The sequence below is a fragment of the Anomaloglossus baeobatrachus genome, chromosome 7 (assembly GCF_048569485.1).
Source record: "Anomaloglossus baeobatrachus isolate aAnoBae1 chromosome 7, aAnoBae1.hap1, whole genome shotgun sequence".
NCBI lineage: Eukaryota > Metazoa > Chordata > Amphibia > Anura > Aromobatidae > Anomaloglossus > Anomaloglossus baeobatrachus.
Window position 1 is genome coordinate 306,155,573 of NC_134359.1, and position 22,869 is coordinate 306,178,441.

The 22,869-nt window shown below is 50.8% G+C and overlaps 1 protein-coding gene across 1 annotated transcript in view; it reads left to right on the forward strand.

Moving 5' to 3' along the window:
• The window catches only part of LOC142246579 (uncharacterized), a 42,218-nt gene extending 19,971 nt beyond the window's left edge, over window positions 1–22,247 (forward strand). The window contains exons 5-15 of the mRNA XM_075319647.1: window positions 1,320–1,352; window positions 3,358–3,625; window positions 5,825–6,016; window positions 16,023–16,045; window positions 16,529–16,558; window positions 16,989–17,069; window positions 17,354–17,431; window positions 17,506–17,589; window positions 17,731–17,793; window positions 21,762–21,845; window positions 21,990–22,247. Of these exons, the coding sequence (XP_075175762.1) occupies window positions 1,320–1,352; window positions 3,358–3,625; window positions 5,825–6,016; window positions 16,023–16,045; window positions 16,529–16,558; window positions 16,989–17,069; window positions 17,354–17,431; window positions 17,506–17,589; window positions 17,731–17,793; window positions 21,762–21,845; window positions 21,990–22,055 (1,002 nt within the window). The 3' untranslated portion in view covers window positions 22,056–22,247. The remainder of the gene's footprint in view (window positions 1–1,319; window positions 1,353–3,357; window positions 3,626–5,824; window positions 6,017–16,022; window positions 16,046–16,528; window positions 16,559–16,988; window positions 17,070–17,353; window positions 17,432–17,505; window positions 17,590–17,730; window positions 17,794–21,761; window positions 21,846–21,989) is intronic.
• The last annotated feature ends 622 nt before the right edge of the window (window positions 22,248–22,869 follow it).

The following is a 22,869-nucleotide window of genomic DNA, read 5'->3' on the forward strand; positions in this document are numbered from 1 at the left end:
ACAGGAGCTGGAACAACAGAGGGTAGTGAGAGAATGTGCAGGAGCTGGAACAACAGAGGGTAGTGAGAGAATGTTCAGGAGCTGGAACAGCAGAAAGAAGTGAGAGAACGTGCAGGAGCTGGAACAGCAGAGAGAAGTGAGAGAATGTGCAGGAGCTGGAACAGCAGAGAGAAGTGAGAGAATGTGTAGGAGCTGGAACAGCAGAGAAAAGTGAGAGAATGTGCAGGAACATCAGAGAGAAGTGAGAGAATGTGCAGGAGCTGGAACAGCAGAGAGAAGTGAGAGAATGTGCAGGAGCTGGAACAGCCGAGGGAAGTGAGAGAATGTGCAGGAGCTGGAACAGCAGAGAGAAGTGAGAGAATGTGCAGGAGCTGGAACATCAGAGAGAAGTGAGAGAATGTGCAGGAGCTGGAACATCAGAGAGAAGTGAGAGAATGTGCAGGAGCAGGAACAGCAGAGAAAAGTGAGAGAATGTGCAGGAGCTGGAACATCAGAGAGAAGTGAGAGAATGTGCAGGAGCTGGAACATCAGAGAGAAGTGAGAGAATGTGCAGGAGCAGGAACAGCAGAGAGAAGTGAGAGAATGTGCAGGAACAGCAGAGAGAAGTGAGAGAATGTGCAGGAGCTAGAACATCAGAGAGAAGTGAGAGAATGTGCAGGAGCAGGAACAGCAGAGAGAAATGAAAGGAATGTGCAGGAACATCAGAGAGAAGTGAGAGAATGTGCAGGAGCAGGAACAGCAGAGAGAAGTGAGAGAATGTGCAGGAACAGCAGAGAGAAGTGAGAGAATGCAGGAGCAGGAACAGCAGAGAGAAGAGAGAGAGTGTGCAGGAACAGCAGAGAGAAGTGAATGTGCAGGAGCAGGAACAGCAGAGAGAAGAGAGAGAATGTGCAGGAACAGCAGAGAGAAGTGAATGTGCAGGAGCAGGAACAGCAGAGAGAAGTGAGAGAGTGTGCAGGAGCAGGAACAGCAGAGAGAAGTGAGAGAATGTGCAGGAGGTGGAACAGCAGAGAAGTGAGAGAATGTGCAGGAGCTGGAACAGTAAAGAGAAGTGAGGGAATGTGCAGGAGCTGGAACAGTAGAGAGAAGTGAGAGAATGTGCAGGAGCTGGAACAGTAGAGAGAAGTGAGAGAATGTGCAGGAGCTGGAACAGTAGAGAGAAGTGAGAGAATGTGCAGGAGCTGGAACATCAGAGAGAAGTGAGAGAATGTGCAGGAGCTGGAACATCAGAGAGAAGTGAGTGAATGTGCAGGAGCTGGAGGGAGATGTTTCCCTTATTATAAATGAGCCTCAAACATGAATGTTTCTCTTATTTCCAGGATGATGACACCCCTGTTAGTGTCTCCGTACCGGTGAGTGGTCTCATATAAAACTTCCATGGTCAGCAGTTCATGAAATATGTGATATTGTAATTAATCAATCAGAATGCGACAGATCATTACACAAAAATATTAATGATTGATAATTGGGGGTTTAAAGCTCTGCAGCGCTCCTCTATGTGGGGGGTCTATAGCTCTGCAGCGCTCCTCTATGTGGGAGGGGTCTATAGCTCTGCAGCGCTCCTCTATCTGGGAGGGGTCTATAGCTCTGCAGCGCTTCTCTATCTGGAAGGGGTCTATAGCTCTGCAGCACTCCTATCTGGGAGGGGTCTATAGCTCTGCAGCGCTCCTCTATCTGGGAGGGGACTATAGCTGTGCAGCTCTCCTCTATCCGCGAGGGGTCTATAGCTCTGCAGAACTCCTCTATCTGGGAAGGGTCTATAGCTCTGCAGTGCTCTTCTATGTGGGAGGGGTCTATAGCTCTGCAGCTCTCCTCTATCTGGGAGGGGTCTATAGCTCTGCAGCGCTCCTCTATCTGGGAGGTGTCTATAGCGCTGCAACTCTCCTCTATCTGGGAGGGGTCTATAGCTCTGCAGCGCTCCTCTATCTGGGAGGGGTCTATAGCTCTGCAGCGCTCCTCTATCTGGAGGGGTCTATAGCTCTGCAGCTCTCCTCTATCTGGAGGGGTCTATAGCTCTGCAGCGCTCCTCTATCTGGAGGGGTCTATAGCTCTACAGCGCTCCTCTATCTGGAGGGGTCTATAGCTCTGCAGCGCTCCTCTATCTGGAGGGGTCTATAGCTCTGCAGCGCTCCTCTATCTGGAGGGGTCTATAGCTCTGCAGCGCTCCTCTATCTGGAGGGGTCTATAGCTCTGCAGCGCTCCTCTATCTGGAGGGGTCTATAGCTCTGCAGCTCTCCTCTATCTGGGAGGGGCTTATAGCTCTGCAGCTCTCCTCTATCTGGAGGGGTCTATAGCTCTGCAGCTCTCCTCTATCTGGGAGGGGCTTATAGCTCATGCAGTTCTCCTCTATCTGGGAGGGGTCTATAGCTCTGCAGCTCTCCTCTATCTGGGAGGGGTCTATAGCTCTGCAGCGCTCCTCTATCTGGAGGGGTCTATAGCTCTGCAGCTCTCCTCTATCTGGGAGGGGCTTATAGCTCTGCAGCTCTCCTCTATCTGGGAGGGGTCTATAGCTCTGCAGCTCTCCTCTATCTGGGAGGGGTCTATAGCTCTGCAGCGCTCCTCTATCTGGAGGGGTCTATAGCTCTGCAGCTCTCCTCTATCTGGGAGGGGTCTATAGCTCTGCAGCACTTTTCTATCTGGAGGGGTCTATAGCTCTGCAGCTCTCCTCTATCTGGGAGGGGTCTATAGCTCTGCAGCTCTCCTCTATCTGGGAGGGGTCTATAGCTCTGCAGCGCTCCTCTATCTGGAGGGGTCTATAGCTCTGCAGCTCTCCTCTATCTGGAGGGGTTTATAGCTCTGCAGCGCTCCTCTATCTGGAGGGGTCTATAGCTCTGCAGTTCTCCTCTATGTGGGAGGGGTCTATAGCTCTGCAGCTGTCCTCTATCTGGCAGGGGTCTATAGCTCTGCAGCACTTTTCTATCTGGAGGGGTCTATAGCTCTGCAGCTCTCCTCTATCTGGGAGGGGTCTATAGCTCTGCAGCGCTCCTCTATCTGGAGGGGTCTATAGCTCTGCAGCGCTCCTCTATCTGGAGGGGTCTATAGCTCTGCAGCTCTCCTCTATCTGGAGGGGTCTATAGCTCTGCAGCGCTCCTCTATCTGGAGGGGTCTATAGCTCTGCAGCTCTCCTCTATCTGGGAGGGGTCTATAGCTCTGCAGCACTTTTCTATCTGGAGGGGTCTATAGCTCTGCAGCGCTCCTCTATCTGGAGGGGTCTATAGCTCTGCAGCTCTCCTCTATCTGGGAGGGGTCTATAGCTCTGCAGCACTTTTCTATCTGGAGGGGTCTATAGCTCTGCAGCGCTCCTCTGACACTTTCCTGAGTGTTTACTTTCCTGGTGTTATGTTTTGGACACTCCAGCAGGACATCATGGTGGTCGGACAGACTGTGGGGATCTTCTCCCGCTCTGGAGAGGTTGAGTACAGATGGTTATCGGACGTCCTGAGAGGATTCTGGACGGTGACGCCATTCACCATCACCAACAGCAACTTCCCCGCCTTCTGTGATCAGATCTACAGATGTTCCTTCGCGATCCTCTACCACTCCCGAAACCGTGGGCGAGTCAACATCACCGACGTCACCGACTCCTTGTATGATGAGGAAGTGACGTTCATGTCCGAGGTCCTGGGTAAGAGCCGGCGACATCCAGAGTGATGTATGATGGGGGAGAATGTGCCAGACAGCAATGGCCGATCCTACAAGAGTCCAGAAACAATCCTCAGGAGGCGCTTCAGAAGATTCCTCCATATGTAGAATAATACAGCTGCGTCCACTCCTACACAGCGCCTCCCCAGTCTGCAGGCTGTGGGTGGTACTGCAGCACCTTACTGTAACACCAGATCCAATGTATAGACAGGAGACCACCTATCCTCCCCCCACTGTACGAAACGGACATCCAGGGGGTCCATTATTGGGTCCATTATAGGGTCCATTATTGGGTCCATTATTGGGTCTATTATTGGGTCCATTATAGGGTCCATTATTGGGTCTATTATTATTGAATTGGGTCTATTATTGGGTCCATTATAGGGTTCATTATAGGGTCCATTATAGGGTTCATTATTGGGTCCATTATAGGGTTCATTATAGGGTCCATTATAGGGTTCATTATTGGGTCCATTATAGGGTCCATTATAGGGTTCATTATAGGGTTCATTATTGGGTTCATTATTGGGTTCATTATTGGGTTCATTATTGGGTCCATTATAGGGTCCATTATTGGGTCCATTATAGGGTCCATTATTGGGTCCATTATTGGGTCTATTATTGGGTCTATTATTGGGTCTATTATTGGGTCCATTATTGGGTCCATTATTGGGTCTATTATTGGGTCCATTATAGGGTCCATTATAGGGTCCATTATTGGGTCCATTATTGGGTCTATTATTGGGTCTATTATAGGGTCCATTATAGGGTCCATTATAGGGTCTATTATTGGGTCTATTATTGGGTCCATTATAGGGTTCATTATAGGGTTCATTATAGGGTTCATTATTGGGTTCATTATTGGGTCCATTATAGGGTTCATTATAGGGTTCATTATTGGGTCCATTATAGGGTCCATTATAGGGTCCATTATTGGGTTCATTATTGGGTTCATTATTGGGTTCATTATTGGGTTCATTATTGGGTCCATTATAGGGTCCATTATTGGGTCCATTATTGGGTCCATTATTGGGTCTATTATTGGGTCTATTATTGGGTCCATTATAGGGTCCATTATTGGGTCCATTATTGGGTCTATTATTGGGTCCATTATAGGGTCCATTATTGGGTCCATTATTGGGTCCATTATTGGGTCTATTATAGGGTCCATTATAGGGTCCATTATAGGGTCCATATAGGGTCTATTATTGGGTCTATTATTGGGTCCATTATAGGGTTCATTATAGGGTCCATTATAGGGTTCATTATTGGGTCCATTATAGGGTTCATTATAGGGTCCATTATAGGGTTCATTATTGGGTCCATTATAGGGTCCATTATAGGGTTCATTATAGGGTTCATTATAGGGTTCATTATTGGGTTCATTATTGGGTTCATTATTGGGTTCATTATTGGGTCCATTATAGGGTCCATTATAGGGTCCATTATAGGGTCCATTATTGGGTCCATTATAGGGTCCATTATTGGGTTCATTATAGGGTCTATTATAGGATCCATTATTGGGTCCATTATTGGGTCCATTATTGGGTCCATTATAGGGTCCATTATAGGGTTCATTATTGGGTCCATTAGTGGGTCCATTAGTGGGTCCATTATCGGGTCCATTATCGGGTCCATTATCGGGTCCATTATCGGGTCCATTATTGGGTCCATTATCGGGTCCATTATCGGGTCCATTATCGGGTCCATTATCGGGTCCATTATCGGGTCCATTATAGGGATCATTATTGGGTTCATTATTGGGTCCATTATAGGGTCCATTATAGGGTCCATTATAGGGTCCATTATAGGGTCCATTATAGGGTCCATTATAGGGTCCATTATCGGGTCCATTATCGGGTCCATTATCGGGTCCATTATCGCGTCCATTATTGCGTCCATTATAGGGTCCATTATTGCGTCCATTATTGGGTCCATTATAGGGTCCATTATAGGGTCCATCATAGGGTCCATTATCGGGTCCATTATCGGGTCCATTATCGGGTCCATTATAGGGTCCATTATTGGGTCCATTATTGGGTCCATTATTGGGTCCAATATCGGGTCCATTATCGGGTCCATTATTGGGATCATTATAGGGTCCATTATTGGGTCCATTATTGCGTCCATTATTGGATCCATCGTGAAGCTAATGCAGAACCTCATCCTCTGTGTATTGCAGGTAAAGCGCATGTGATCGCCGTTATTGACGACCTGGATGACAGCAGCGACGAGGCGAAGCATCGGATCCTGAGTCATCAGCACAGTCTGAGGGTCCGGACTCAGGATATCTTCCTGGTCACCACCCAGGAGAAGGCGAATCACAATCTCCTCAGGCGCAAAATAGAAAATATCAGAAGCGCCATCGCTAATGGTAGGTACTGATCTAACAGGGAGCGGCGCTGACAACCTCTCTCACACTGTATATAGGCTGGGTGTCACCACTGTGGATGTAGGAGGGTCACGTGGTCCATGGTCTGTTACTACAACCAATGGTGGACACAGTTAGAAGAGGGCCCTGTTCATGGACTGTATAGGGGCCCTTTACCCTGCAGTATCTCATCATAACGCACAGTTCCATCTGCTCTGCAGCAACCACCAGACTATCTGCTTTTATTTAAAATGATCACAGGAAAAGGTTACACACACAGCTCAGCTACATGTGCACACACACAGCACAGCTGCGTGCACACACACATAGCTCAGCTGCATGCACACACACACAGCTCAGCTGCATGCACACACACAGCTCAGCTACATGTACACACACAGCTCAGCTACATGTACACACACAGCTCAGCTACATGTACACACACAGCTCAGCTACATGTGCACACACAGCTCAGCTACATGTGCACACACAGCTCAGCTGCATGCACACACACACAGCTCAGCTACATGTACACACACACAGCTCAGCTACATGTGCACACACACAGATCAGCTACATGTGCACACACAGCTCAGCTACATGTACACACACACAGCTCAGCTACATGTGCACACACAGCTCAGCTACATGTGCACACACACAGCTCAGCTACATGTGCACACACAGCTCAGCTACATGTGCACACACACAGCTCAGCTGCATGCGCACACAGCTCAGCTACATGTACACACACACAGCTCAGCCACATGTGCACACACACACAGCTCAGCTACATGTTGTCACGGCCGGGCGGTCGGGCAGACCCAGGAGGTGGATCCACTGGACCGAACTCGAAGATGGTGGTAGGGAGTCCGGCAGCTGAAGCACTGATGGGCAGCAGAACAGTCCGTGCAAGTGAAGGCAGCGGAGGAGTCCCTGGGACCACGGAGTCACAGATGGTAGTCCTGGTGACGTAGCTCAGGTTCGGAAGCCGAGATGATATCAGGCGGGGTCCGGAACCTCAGGAGCGAGATGACGGGTCACCGCAGGGATCCGAGATGGTACGGACTGTCAGATGGCAGACGGACAGTGTGCGGGGTTCAGGATACGGCTGACTGGATGGCGAGGCAGGTACGGCTCTACAAAGAGAGATAGGTGAGTACAGGCACATAAACACCAGGAGACCTGACTCCTAGCTCAGGGAACACGAAGATCAGGCCCCGCCCCCTTGGACAATAACCCCTTTTATACCCAGTACCTGTTCAACCTCATTTCCTGTTAATGGGCGCTGGCCCTTTAAGAAAGGGTCAGTGACCGCGCGCGCGCCCTAACGCGCATGCGCGCCGCCCGGGTGCCAGAAGCCAGGGAAGGAGGCTGAGAGGAGGACGCAGGAGAGCCGGCCAGGTCCTGGGAAGCCGTCGGGCGCCGGGATCGGGGACCAGGGGGCCTGGGACGGACGGAATCCGGGGGCTGAGGAGCGGGCAGCGTGGCAGGTGAGCCGGGGAGCGGGGGTGAGGACCCGGGGAGCGTGACAGTACCCCCCCCCCCACGCCCCCCACCCCGCAACCGGGACATGAAGGCACGGATAAGAGGAGTGCCCACGTTCTCCCTGGGCTCCCAAGACCTATCCTCAGGACCATACCCCTCCCAGTCCACCAGGAAGAACTGCCGACCTCGAACAGTCTTCATGGCCACGATATCCCTTACCGCATAGATGTCGTCATCGGCAATAGGTGGAGGGGCCGGACTGGCAGCATCGGAGAAGGGACCAAGGATAACCGGCTTGAGCAGGGAGACGTGGAATGAGTTGGGTATCCTCATCGTGGCCGGGAGCTGTAGCTTGTAGGAAACCTCATTGATCTTGCTGAGGACTTTAAACGGCCCGATGTAGCGAGGACCCAGCTTGTATGATGGTATCTTCAGGCGGACGTACTGGGAAGCAAGCCAGACGAGGTCTCCAGGAGAGAAACACGGAGGGTCCAGACGTCTCTTGTCGGCGTGTCTTTTCATCCGCAGGGAAGCACGCCCAAGGGACGATTTGACAGAGTCCCAAATGTTTGCAAAGTCACGGGCTACTGTATCTGCAGCAGGGACATCCGAAGAGGGGGATACAGGCAATGGGATGGAAGGCTGAAGCACGTAAACAACATGGAAGGGAGAGCTGGAGGACGACTCACTGAAGTGGTGGTTGTGGGAGAATTCAGCCCAAGGTAGAAGGGCGGACCAGTCGTCATGATGGGCATTGACGTAGTGACGTAAGAAAGAGGTCAAGATTTGATTGACCCTCTCTACCTGGCCATTAGACTGAGGATGGTATGCAGATGAAAAGTCCAGAGTCACTCCCAGATGGTTACAGAGAGCCCTCCAGAAGCGGGAAGTGAACTGAGTTCCTCTGTCTGATACGATGTGTAATGGAAAGCCATGCAAGCGGAAGATGTGTTGTATATAGGCGTCCGCGAGTTCCTGAGCAGAGGGCAGTCCAGCCATAGGGACGAAATGGGCCATTTTAGAGAACCGATCCACCACGACCCATATGACTGTGTGTCCGGATGACAATGGCAAGTCCGTAATAAAGTCCATAGCTATGTGTTGCCACGGAACTGAGGGTATCGGTAGAGGCAGAAGACGGCCATATGGCAGGTGTTTGGGCGTCTTGTTCCTGGCACAAGAGGAACAGGCAGAGACAAAGGCGGCGACGTCAGTGCGAAGGGATGGCCACCAGTAATGGCGTACAATCGCACCCCATGTTCTCTTCTGGCCTGCATGGCCGGCTGTTTTTGAGGCATGACCCCAGTGTAACACTTTTAGCCTGTCGGTCTCCGAGACATAGGTCTTCCCGGGTGGTATTTGGGCCAGAGTGACGGGAGCCACCGGAACAATCTTGCTAGGAGGGATGATAGGTTGGGTAGTCTCTTCCTCCTGCTCCATGGGCATGAGGGACCTAGACAAGGCATCGGCGCGTACATTCTTGTCCGCGGGTCGGAAGTGGAGCTGGAAGTCAAACCTGGCAAAGAATAAGGACCACCTGGCTTGCCGTGGGTTCAGTCGCTGAGCGGACCGCAGGTATTCCAGGTTCTTGTGGTCCGTGTAGATGGTCACGGGGTACACTGCTCCTTCCAGGAGGTAACGCCACTCCTCCAGAGCTAGTTTGACCGCCAATAATTCTCGGTCACCGATGGTGTAATTCCGTTCAGGTGCTGAGAAGCTCTTAGAAAAGAAACCGCAAGTCACCATCTTCCCGGAGGAGGATTTTTGCATGAGCACTGCTCCGGCCCCTGAGGAGGAGGCATCCACCTCCAAGGTGAACTGGCGGTTTAACTCCGGTCGGTGGAGTACAGGAGAGGAGGCGAAAGCTCGCTTCAAAGAGCAAAACGCGGCGTCGGCCGCAGGTGACCAGTCCTTTGGTTTAGCCTCCTTTTTGGTCAAAGCGGAGAGAAGAGCAGTCAGGGCGGAGAAGTGCGGGATAAACTGGCGGTAGTAGTTGGCGAATCCCAGGAACCGTTGGATTGCCTTCAGTCCAGAAGGAGGAGGCCAGTTGAGTATGGAGGAGACCTTCTTTGGATCCATCTGCAACCCAGTACCCGAGATGATGTATCCCAGGAAAGGAAGAGAAGACTGCTCAAAGACGCACTTCTCATATTTGGCGTAGAGACGATTCTCTCTGTCTTTGTAGAACCAGCTTTACGTTCTCTCTGTGGGTCTGGAGGTCCGGAGAGAAGACAAGGATGTCATCCAGATAAACTACTACACAGAGGTAGAGGAGGTCCCGGAAAATGTCGTTCACCAGTTCTTGGAATACGGCAGGAGCGTTACACAGACCGAAGGGCATCACGCAGTATTCGTAGTGCCCGTCGCGAGTATTAAATGCGGTCTTCCATTCGTCCCCAGAGCGGATACGAACTAGGTTGTAGGCACCCCGAAGATCCAGTTTGGTGAACACACGGGCTCCTCTGAGCCGGTCGAACAATTCGGGGATGAGCGGTAGGGGGTACTTGTTTTTTATGGTGATCTGATTCAAGCCCCGGTAGTCAATGCATGGGCGAAGGTCACCCTCTTTCTTCTTAACGAAGAAGAAGCCTGCTCCCGCAGGAGAGGAGGATCTCCGGATGAATCCCTTTGCCAGGCTTTCCGTGATGTATGTGGACATGGCCCTGGTTTCAGCTGGAGACAACGGATATATCCGTCCTCGAGGTGGTGTTGTTCCTGGGAGCAGGTCGATGGCGCAATCGTAGGGACGGTGTGGCGGAAGTACCTCAGACTCCTTCTTGTCAAAAACGTCCGCGAAGGACCAATAGGCCGAGGGCAGTTCCGGTAGGTTCTCTGGAGCCGGGGGACGTCGGATTGGTTGTAGGGACTTTAGACATCTCTCATGACAGGCAGAGCCCCAACGAGTGATTTCGCCAGTACCCCAGCTGACTGATGGTTCGTGTGTCCGCAACCAAGGAAGTCCCAGCAGGATTTGATGGGACATGTGTGGAAGGACGTAGAGAGCGATGTTCTCGGTGTGCAGAGCACCTATACGCAATTCCACCGGCTTGGTGATCCAGGAGATGGTATCAGAGAGGGGTCTCCCATCCACCGAGGCAATCACTAGGGGCTTATCGAGTGGAGTAACAGGCAGCTGGTACTTGTCCACCGTGGCCTGCTGGATAAAATTGCCTGCTGCTCCGGAGTCGAGGTATGCCTCAGCCGTGAAGCGCGTCTCTCCTGTTGACACTTGTACCGTCCACATAACTGGGTCTGAGAGAGTCCCAGCACCTAGGGTGGCCTCTCCTACCAACCCTAGGCTTTGGAGTTTCCCGGCCTTTCCGGACAGGAGCGTAAGAGATGAGTGCCCTCTCCGCAGTAAAAGCAGAGGCCTTTGGCGAGCCGCTCTGCTCTACGTTGGTCAGACTGTCGTACTCGGTCAACCTGCATGGGCTCGTGGACAGGAATCCCAGCTGTTGATGAGTGAGGCACAGAGGACTTCTGTGGAGGAGGGGAGTGCCGTACTGCACGTCTCTCACGATACAGCTCTTTGGAGCGTTCCTGGAAACGAATGTCCACTCGAGTGGCTAGGGCAATCAGGGCATCTAGGGTGGAGGGCACGTCACGGCCCGCCAACTCATCCTTGATGCGACTCGAGAGTCCTTCCCAGAAGGCGGCTGTCAGGGCCTCATTATTCCACCCGAGTTCAGAAGCCAAAGTACGGAAACGGATGGCATATTGGCCCACCGTCAGTGTTCCTTGACGTAGGCGGAGGAGGGATGAAGCAGACGCAGAGGCGCGTCCCGGCTCGTCGAAGGTGCTGCGAAAGGCCTGCAGGAAGTCTTGAAGGTTCTTGGTCATGGGGTCCTCCTTCTCCCACAAGGGGTTCATCCACGCCAGCGCCTCGCCCTCCAGATGAGACATTATAAAGGCGACCTTGGCTTGGTCAGAGGCGAACAGATGTGGCAGCTGCGTGAAATGAAGGGAACACTGGTTTATGAAGCCCCTGCAGGTCTTGGGATCTCCAGCATAACGAGGTGGTGACGCCAAACGGAGACGGGAAGCATCTGAAGAGGCTGCCACTGGTGCGGGAGCCATGGCTTGCCTAGCTGGGGACCTGGGTGCCGCAGGCGTCATTGATGCTTGTAACGTGTACAGGCGGGTGTCCACGGAGGTCATAAATTGCAACATGCGGGTCTGGACTTCATGCTGACGTTGGAGTTCCTCTTGCAAGGCCGCTAGTGCTGCAGCGGGATCCATGGCCTGATCTTACTGTCACGGCCGGGCGGTCGGGCAGACCCAGGAGGTGGATCCACTGGACCGAACTCGAAGATGGTGGTAGGGAGTCCGGCAGCTGAAGCACTGATGGGCAGCAGAACAGTCCGTGCAAGTGAAGGCAGCGGAGGAGTCCCTGGGACCACGGAGTCACAGATGGTAGTCCTGGTGACGTAGCTCAGGTTCGGAAGCCGAGATGATATCAGGCGGGGTCCGGAACCTCAGGAGCGAGATGACGGGTCACCGCAGGGATCCGAGATGGTACGGACTGTCAGATGGCAGACGGACAGTGTGCGGGGTTCAGGATACGGCTGACTGGATGGCGAGGCAGGTACGGCTCTACAAAGAGAGATAGGTGAGTACAGGCACATAAACACCAGGAGACCTGACTCCTAGCTCAGGGAACACGAAGATCAGGCCCCGCCCCCTTGGACAATAACCCCTTTTATACCCAGTACCTGTTCAACCTCATTTCCTGTTAATGGGCGCTGGCCCTTTAAGAAAGGGTCAGTGACCGCGCGCGCGCCCTAACGCGCATGCGCGCCGCCCGGGTGCCAGAAGCCAGGGAAGGAGGCTGAGAGGAGGACGCAGGAGAGCCGGCCAGGTCCTGGGAAGCCGTCGGGCGCCGGGATCGGGGACCAGGGGGCCTGGGACGGACGGAATCCGGGGGCTGAGGAGCGGGCAGCGTGGCAGGTGAGCCGGGGAGCGGGGGTGAGGACCCGGGGAGCGTGACACATGTACACACAGCTCAGCTACATGTGCATACATACAGCTCAGCTACATGTGCATACATACAGCTCAGCTACATGTGCACACACACAGCTCAGCTACATGTGCACACACACAGCTCAGCTACATGTGCACACACACAACTTAGCTACATGTGCACACAGCTCAGCTACATGTGCGCACACACAGCTTAGCTACATGTACGCACACACAGCTCAGCTACATGTGCGCCCACACAGCTCAACTACATGTGCACACACAAATCTCTTATACACACAGTTCTGCTATACATACAGCCTTCTTACATTCACACAAACTGGCAGACCTGTTGCATGCACACAATTCTGCTGCATCAATACATACATAGCTCTGCTACAAACATATACAGCTCTGCTAGACCCATACAGCTTTGTTACACACACAACTCTGATACATGAACATATACATACACATACACAACTCTTCTACATACACACACACAACACTACTACATGCACACAGACAGCTCTGCTACATAAACACACACATATACTGCTCAGCTACATTAACACACACAAATGAACTGAATCAACATAAAGTTCTGCTTCATCAAACACAGCTCAACAACATAAATGCACACAAAGCTCAACTATATCAACACATAGCTTAGCAACATCATCACAGACAGCTGTTACACAACACACACAGCTGAGCTACAGCAACACACACATCCCAGGTACATATCATACACCACAGCTACATATGACACACACATCCCAGATACATATCACACACACCACAGCTGCATATCACACACACCACAGCTACATCAATGCACACACACGTCTGCTCCACACAGTGTTTAGACTATTACATTTTTAAGTTCCTTTCATTCATGTAACTGATCACTTGCTCTGGAAGCTTCATTACGTACTCCGGACCTGCAGGGTCAGTGCAGCATTAGTGATGTGCAGATTCTGGTAGCTTCACCTCCTGCCCTGCACCGATCAGACTGAGGGAGGGAAGAGCCGTGCCGCTGCTCTTTTTTCCCAGTGATCAGGAAGGACGCTGTGTCAGTTTCCTCCTCCAACATAGGAAGTTCCTACGGACTAGAAGGTATATAGTTATTTTTAAACAAGATCTTTTATTGCTAAAAATATAGATTTATAGATCGAAAAATTGTAGAGTAAGAGGAGCCTGTATGTTCACAGCGCAGAGTGTGTCCAGCATGCGGGGGAGGGGCGGCCATGGTTATAGGGTTACTGGCTGTACAGACGCGGAGATGGCGGACAGTATAAACTCCGCAATGAGCGTCTGTAAGAAAGAAGTGCGGCTCCCGGGGAAGAGTGCGGATCCCCGCTCATCTGGAAGGAGAAAAGGACGATTATTTCTGGGTTTTATCATTTATTGTAAATCTGGACAGATTCTGTCATCATCATTATTATTACTAGCTGTAGTACCCGGCGTTGCCCGGGATAGTAACTGTCTTTCTCTCCTCCAGTCTCTGTCTGTCTCTCTGTCTCTTTCCCTGTCTGTCTCTTGTCTATCTCTGTCTATTTCTCTGTGTATATCTCTGTCTGTCCCTGTATCAATCTCTCTGTCTCTTTCTATCTCTGTGTCTGTCTGTGTGTGTATGTCTGTGTATCTCTTTCCCCGTCTGTCTCTTTCCCCGTCTGTCTCTTTCCCGGTCTGTCTCTTTCCTTGTCTGTCTGTGTATCTCTATCTCTTTCCCCGTCTGTCCCTTTCCCCGTCTGTCCCTTTCCCCGTCTGTCCCTTTCCCCGTCTGTCCCTTTCCCCGTCTGTCCCTTTCCCCGTCTGTCCCTTTCCCCGTCTGTCCCTTTCCCCGTCTGTCCCTTTCCCCGTCTGTCCCTTTCCCCATCTTTCTTTTTCCAGGTCTGTCTCTTTCAAGGTCTCTCTCTCTGTCTCTTTTTGTCTGTCTGTGTCTCTTTCTCTACTGACATCTTATTACCTCACATATAAGCTTCTTATACTATGAATGTCTTTTGTTCCTATACCAACCAATCACAGCTGCTACTAATAACCTGTAGTTCCAGGCTCCATTCACTTTAATGGAAGCAGGATTTTTGGAGAGTAACTGTAAAGCGCGGGGTTAAGTTTTCTTGTCAAAACATAGTCTATGATGTTCCCTGGGTCGCATGAGGTGTCTGTGCAAAATTTCGTGATTATAAATGCGACGGTGCGGATTCCTTTAGTGGACATACACACACACACACACACACACACACACACACACACACACACACACACACACACACACACATACACACACACACTGAGCTTTATATATTAAGTTGTTATTATTATTCATGACGATCTGCAAGTATAAATCTGACGTCTCAGACGTGATACTGCCGTGCTCAGACGTGATACTGACGTGCGCAGACATGATACTGACGTGCGCAGACGTGATACTGACGTGCGCAGACGTGATACTGACGTGCGCAGACGTGATACTGACGTGCGCAGACGTGATACTGACGTGCGCAGACGTGATACTGCCGTGCTCAGACGTGATACTGCCGTGCGCAGACGTGATACTGCCGTGCTCAGACGTGATACTGACGTGCGCAGACGTGATACTGACGTGCGCAGACGTGATACTGACGTGCGCAGACGTGATACTGACGTGCTCAGACGTGATACTGACGTGCGCAGACGTGATACTGCCATGCTCAGACGTGATACTGACGTGCGCAGACGTGATACTGCCGTGCTCAGACGTGATACTGCCGTGCTCAGACGTGATACTGACGTGCGCAGACGTGATACTGCCGTGCTCAGACGTGATACTGACGTGCGCAGACGTGATACTGACGTGCGCAGACGTGATACTGACGTGCGCAGACGTGATACTGACGTGCTCAGACGTGATACTGACGTGCGCAGACGTGATACTGCCATGCTCAGACGTGATACTGACGTGCGCAGACGTGATACTGACGTGCGCAGACGTGATACTGCCGTGCTCAGACGTGATACTGACGTGCTCCCCGCAGGGATCCATCAAATAAAAAGGAAATTCACATAGAATAAAAGTTACAATTAAAAGAGGAGGATAAAGGTAAAACAAATGTGAGTGTGGAGGTCCCCATGGATTTGAGGCATTCCTGTCTTTCCCCTCCAAAGGGTGCAGTATTTAAAGGGGTTGTGCGGCTTATCGCGAAAGTCTGCACCGTGCGCTGTGAGGATTCTCCGCTGCCGGTGGCGAGTGTTCACAACTACAAGTACAGAAGTGCACACTGCCGGCCACATGCCCACTAGCCGTGCCCTGACTCATCGCATTGCATTGAGCAGGCAGTCTAGTGTAATGTGGCTACGCGAGCTGTGAGAATGGCTGCGGACCTTCCTGCCAAACCTGGATGACCCCAACAGTTACACGAGCTATTGTGATCCTGTTCTTCATGAATACACAGGCGAGCTGCCCGCAGGGATCGATGAGGAGCTGCGTCTGTACTGTAGGTGCTTGTTGTGGATCATGTACGCGGTGGTAGCGGTGTCACCAGGAGACATGTAATGACAGAGTCTTCTCTTCTCACAGGTCTGAGGCCGCCGCCCATAGAGGTGAGTACTGATCACACCTGACCCCTGGTATATTAGTATAAAGCCCCGTCAGTTGCGTCTTCACTCTCATCCCCAGCACAAGTCCTCACAGGTCCTAATAAGGCACATATAGACTTGGCCTCATAGATAAGCTTTGTGCCCCCCCTGATTCTGCATCACCTGGATTGGTGGTCCCTGTTGTATCCAGGGAGAGTAGTAGTCACTTCTCTGTCTTGTGGGTGATGTGTGGCTCCAAGTGTTGGTGAGGACATGGAGGATGAGAGTGATGACCAGTGGTGGGTTATTATGGGTCACATAGATGTGTCCTCACCTGTATGATGCTGGTGATCGGGGGCCAGTGCCTGGGGCGGCAAAACTAGATGTGGCAGAGTAGAAAGAGTAGGTAATGATTTCTATTACTGCTCTTTTTGTCCGTCAGCTCCAGCGTTATACATATGTATATATGATTAGTACTAAAGCTCCTTCTGCTCTGGTAACATGCAGGGTCCAGGAGAAGGTCCTCCTCAGAAGAAGGTCTGGCCCAGGACTCATGAGGTCACTTACTCTTTTTTGGAACCCCTTTTCGTTACCGCTGATCGTTAGATCTCACAGTTGTGTGTAAGGTTTGATGTAGACACGTTGGGGTTGTGGATGATCCCAGCCCCATATCTATGCACTGCTCCGACACTTCCCCCAGACACCTTCATCCCCCATTTCTTTCATGTATGGATACTCCCTGTAGAGGGGGTGACATCCACCACATCTCCTTATAATGAGGAGATACCTCCAATGGTGGAGTCTCTTGGTGACATTGGACCTTCCTTGTCTTCACCAATGGTCTAATATTGGCCGATCTCCTGGATGAGTGTCCAGGCAGAGTATCAGGGTTGGGGATAGCTGGGGTCTGGATGGAGCAGAGTGGGGGGCCGGAACCTGAACTCTCACGTGACTGCTCTGTTTTCAGGGGGCAGCGATGAAGCTGGCGATATCGGCGCTAACCATCCTCTCATTCAGGAATGCATACCACGCTCCAAACTACAGAAACGTAAGTAATTGTGAGGAGAAGATCAAATTCTGTGTTTCCTCCAGAAAAAGTCTTGTAAATGAGGAGAAATTGAGGACAAAAATGAGCATCACGTGTCTCCTCCTCATTGTTCCCAATTATCAGGAGACTGGAGGGAGGAGGCTGCCCCTGATAGTGGGGATGGTGGCCCACCCAGGACCATGGCAGCTCCTTCACTGGACCGGTCAGGGGTGATGTAACGTGCGTCTTGTTTATGAGTTTCAGTAACTCTCCTTGTCTTCACGCTGGGTTCTTCCTCCGGGCAGGGTCTTCTCCTGATCTTCTGGACATCACTGACATTGAAGGTGCTCTCTTTCCGTGTATGTAAGCCGGTGCTGCCGCTGGTGAGTATCCGGTGACCGTGCTGTAATAATGATGATGTGGTATCGCGTGCCTGTAACGAGGTGTTCTGTCGCAGGGCTCCCGGGCAAGCCTCCTTCTCTCCTCCACCATGGCTGTAATGTCCATCTATGACACGTGGCACAGACCCAGCGCTCTCCACGTGAGTGACCCCACCATGGCTGTACACGTCTATAACACGGCAGCGTCTTATTCTCTGTGATTATATGTACGGAGTGTAATACCTGCAAGATGTCGTCCTCCTCTGTATCTGACATGACGTGGACCTTACATTGACTCCTAGGTGACCGGCAGTCTGCTGTGGATTATATGCTGCTGCAAATATTTCCTGCCCAGGAGACCGTCAGTAAGTAGATCTCTATATAGCTATTAACGCATTATATTATGTGTGCAGTGCTCCTCTCTACAGTACACAGTGCTCCTCTCTACAGTATACAGTGCTCCTCCCTACACTGTGCAGTGCTCCTCTACAGTATGCAGTTCTCCTCCCTACACTGGGCAGTGCTCCTTCCTACAATGTACAATGCTCCTCGCTACAGTGGGCAGTGCTCCTCCCTACACTGTGCAGTGCTCCTCTCTATAGTATACAGTGCTCCTCCCTACAGTATAGAGTGCTCCTCCCTATACTGTGCAGTGCTCCTCCCTAAATTGTGCAGTGCTCCTCCCTATACTGTGCAGTGCTCCTCCCTATACTGTGCAGTGCTCCTCCCTACACTGTGCAGTGCTCCTCCCTACACTGTGCAGTGCTCCTCCCTACACTGTGCAGTGCTCCTTCCTACACTGTGCAGTGCTCCTCTCTATAGTATAAAGTGCTCCTCCCTATACTGTGCAGTGCTCCTCCCTATACTGTGCAGTGCTCCTCCCTATACTGTGCAGTGCTCCTCCCTATACTGTGCAGTGCTCCTCCCTACACTGTACAGTGCTCCTCCCTACACTGTACAGTGCTCCTCCCTACACTGTACAGTGCTCCTCCCTATACTGTGCAGTGCTCCTCCCTATACTGTGCAGTGCGCCTCCCTACACTGTGCAGTTATCCTCCCTACATTATAGAGTGCTCCTCCCTATACTGTGCAGTGCTTCTCCCTACACTGTGCAGTGCTCCTCTCTACACTGTGCAGTGCGCCTCCCTACACTGTGCAGTGCTCCTCCCTACAGTATAGAGTGCTCCTCTCTATACTGTGCAGTGCTCCTCCCTACTCTTTGCAGTGCTCCTCTCTACACTATGCAGTGCTACTCTCTACACTATGCAGTGCTACTCTCTACACTATGCAGTGCTACTCTCTACACTATGCAGTGCTACTCTCTACACTATGCAGTGCTCCTCCCTACACTATGCAGTGCTCCTCCCTACACTGTGCAGTGCTACTCTCTACACTATGCAGTGCTCCTCTCTACACTATGCAGTGCTCCTCTCTACACTATGCAGTGCTACTCTCTACACTATGCAGTGCTACTCTCTACACTATACAGTGCTCATCCCTACACTTTGCAGTGCTCCTCCCTACACTGTACAGTGCTCCTCTGTACACTGTGCAGTGCTTCTCTTTACAGAATGTAGTGTCCCTCAGTACACGGTGCAGGTTTCCGCTCAGCAGTGTGTAGTGCCTGTCTCTGTACAATGCTCCACTCTGCAGTGTGCACTGCTCATTTCTTTGATGTGCACTGCTCCTTTCTACACTGTAGATTTTCACTGATAATTATATTGCTGTATACAGCTATTACATTAGAATTATCGTGTTATATCCGGGTCTATATTTTATTATAATATTTTTTATAAATCACGGTTGTCGCACAGCCCCAGTATCAGCACTGATCCACTGTATCCGCTAAGCTCCATGTCATATCTCACACAACATAGAACACATCAGAAGTTGGACATTGGAGATTTCTCTTTATCATTTAAAAATTATACATTTAGAAAATAATGAAAAAGCATCACAAAAAATTGTGCCCGGGCCATGTCCCCCATCGTGTCCCGGACCGCGTCCCCCATCGTGTCCCGGACCGTGTCCCCCATCGTGCCCTGGACCGTGTCCCCCATCGTGCCCTGGACCACGTCCCCCATCGTGTCCCGGACCACGTCCCCCATCGTGCCCTGGACCGCGTCCCCCATCGTGTCCTGGACCGCGTCCCCCATCGTGCCCTGGACCGTGTCCCCCATCGTGTCCCGGACCGCGTCCCCCATCGTACCCTGGACCGCGTCCACCATTGTGCATCATTCACTCTTCTTCTCCATTACTCTGTGAACATCGGGAAGGGGAGGAGACAACTGCTGAAGTTTTGGTAGAGGAACATTGTTCCCTCCTTGTATGATGTAGGATTCTCGCTGCTCATCAGTTCAGGGTCTTTGCCAAATTTTTCATTGCATAATGTTTTCTAATGGTGAAAGGTCTGGACTGCACGGGGTTAGTTTATCTCCCAAACTCTTCATACTGCTGTGATGGATGCAGAATGTGGATTACCATTGTTCTGCTGAAATATACAAAGTCTTCCCTGAAATAGACATTGTCTAGATGAACCAGATGTTGTTATATAGAGATGATAGAACACTCAGCATTGATGGTGCCTTTCATGTGTGAGCTGCCCCTGCCATAGGCACTAATGCCACCCATACATCAGAGATGTAGGAATTGTGCACTTATAACCAGCTGGATGGTCCCTCTCCTTAATAACAAGCTGGCTGGTCTCTCCTCAATAACAAGCTAGACGGTCCCTTTCCTCGATAACAAGCTGGATGATTTTGCTTCTCGATAACAATCTGGATGGTCCCTCTCTTCGATAACACACTGGATGGTCCCTCTCCTCAATAACAAGCTGGACCATGCGTCTCCTCAGTAACAAGCTGGATGGTCTCTCTCCCCGATAACAAGCTAGATGGTCCCTCTCCTCCATAACAAGCTGGATGGTTCCTGTTCTCGATAACAATCTGAATGGTCCCTCTCTTCGATAACACGCTGGATAGTCCCTCTCCTCAATATCAAGCTGGACCATCCGTCTCCTCAGTAAAAGGCTGGATGCTCTCTCTCCTCGATAATAAGCTGGACAGTCTTTCTCCTCAATAACAAGCTAGATAGTTGCTCTCATTGATAACACGCTGGATGGTCCTTCTCAATAACAAGTTGGATTATCTGTCTCCTTAATAACAAGCTGGATGGTCCCTTTTCTTGATAACAAAAACTTTATTGTCCCTCTCCTTGATAACAAGCTGTATTGTTCTTCTCCTTGATAACACGCTTGACGGTCCCTTTTTTTGATAACAAGCTTGACAGTCCCTCTCCTAATCCTCAATAACAAGCTGGACGGTGCCTTTCCTCAATAACAAGCTGGACGGTTTGTCTACTCAATAACAAGCTGTATTGTCCCTCTCCTCGATAACAAGCTGGATGGTCCCTCTCCTTGATAACAAGCTGGATGGTCACTCTCCTCGATAACAAGCTGAATGGTCCCTCACCTCAATAACAAGTTGAATGGTCACTCTTCTTGATAACAAGCTGGACTGTCCCTCTCCTCAATAACAAGCTGGATGGTCCCTATCCTCCTGAGTTTGCAGGACACGGAGTATGTAGTGTCCATAAAGAATTTCACATTTTGATTGCAAGGTGACCTATGATCACAGACAGTTAGTTATTTTTGAGCAAATTGAGTGATTTGCAAGGCTGCCCATATTTAGTACAGTGCCACCTGAGGACCCATAGGTCACAAGCATCCGAAAGTGACCGTCGGCCTTGTCCCTGGTTGCGTACATGGATTTCTCCAAAATTTCTGAATCTCTTGATGATATTATATCATGTAGATGGTGGATATTCAAAGTATTTGCAATTTTATGTTGAGGAACCTTTTTCTGAAATTGCACCACTATTTTTAGCTGCGGTTCTTCACAGATTGGTGACCTCCGACCATCTGTGCTTCTGGGAGACTCTGCCTGTCTCACATTCTCTTTATACACACTCATGGGACTTACTAAAAAAATTGACTCTCCGGCTGTTTTCATTACCACCACTAACATTTCCAGCTTTTCTTAACCATGTCCCAACTTTTTGGAGATTTGTTGCTTACATTAATCTTGAAAGGTGTTAATTTTATCAAATGAAAGAGAAATGTCCAGTCTCTGATCTGTTCTGTAAGATTCCCCGATCCTCACATTCTGGTTCTCTACATATTGCTCAGCGCCCAGCTTTTCTGGGATTAGGTTTGTATGTGATGTGCTGGGTGTATAATATTTAGGCTATTTTGGGGATTGTCCCCGGATCAGTCTCTGTTGGGCGCTCTTGGGGTGTCGTTGTTGTCTCTGCTCACGTCTCTGTCGTCTTGTAGAGTGGACTGGTCTGGAGGCTGATACCATACGGGCCGGTATTACTGACGCTCTGGAAGATGTGGCAGCCATCACATGTGGAAACGGTGAGTATGGGAGATGTAGACAGGTGTATGTCCCTGAGAGATACCACCGTCCCCCCGATCTCCCCGATCATGGTGGTCTCCTCCTCTGTGGTCCATGTCCCGGTCTATCATTGTTCTGTACTGTTGATGAATCTCTAATTCTAGATGTTGCAGGCGATTTCTTACTTTGTCGTTCGTTCCCCGTTGATCCTGGCGGCTGAAGGGATTTAATATCAGATAATAGCGACAGCTGATGGGCGGCAGCGCTGCCGATCGTGTGATGATTGCTGTGCTCGTCACTGACGCCTCCTCCACCCCCAGAACTTCTCGTCTGGACTCAGAGCCTCCATTTATCATCTTTACATTTCAGCTTTTATTTTATGTAATTCCACAACATCAATAAATTCCAAGATTCAGAACGATGTCACAGGATATCATGGCCGTGTGTGACGATGTGGTCCATGGTGTGGTGTGCGATGTGAGGTAATGATTGGAGACAGCGGCGGCTACAGAGTGTCCTAATGTAATAGTGTGATTGTCTGCAGCGCCACACGTATGGCAGTGGAGGTGCCCGGTACTGCAGATCACTGCCATCCACCCCACCAGTCAGTGATAAAGAAAGCCGACCTACCATGGTCACTGACAGACAGGAAGCCACACCCACACACAGTGACTGACAGGAAGTGACCCCCCACAATCACTGGCAGGAATTGACCCCCCCTCCCCCGCAACCACTGACAGAAAGTGACCATCCACAATCACTGACAGGAAGTGACCCACCTCCTTCTGAAACCACTGACAGGAAGTGATCCCCCTGCAACCACTGACGAGTGTAACCCCCGCCATCACTGCCAGGAAGTGACCCCACACAATCACAGACAGGAAGTGACCCCCCCACAGTCACAGACAGGAAGTGACACCCACACAATCACTGCCAGGAAGTGACCCCCAACACAATCACTGCCAGGAAGTGACCCCCAACACAATCACTGACAGGAAGTGACCTCCCGCAATCACTGACAGGAAGTAACCCCCAACACAATTA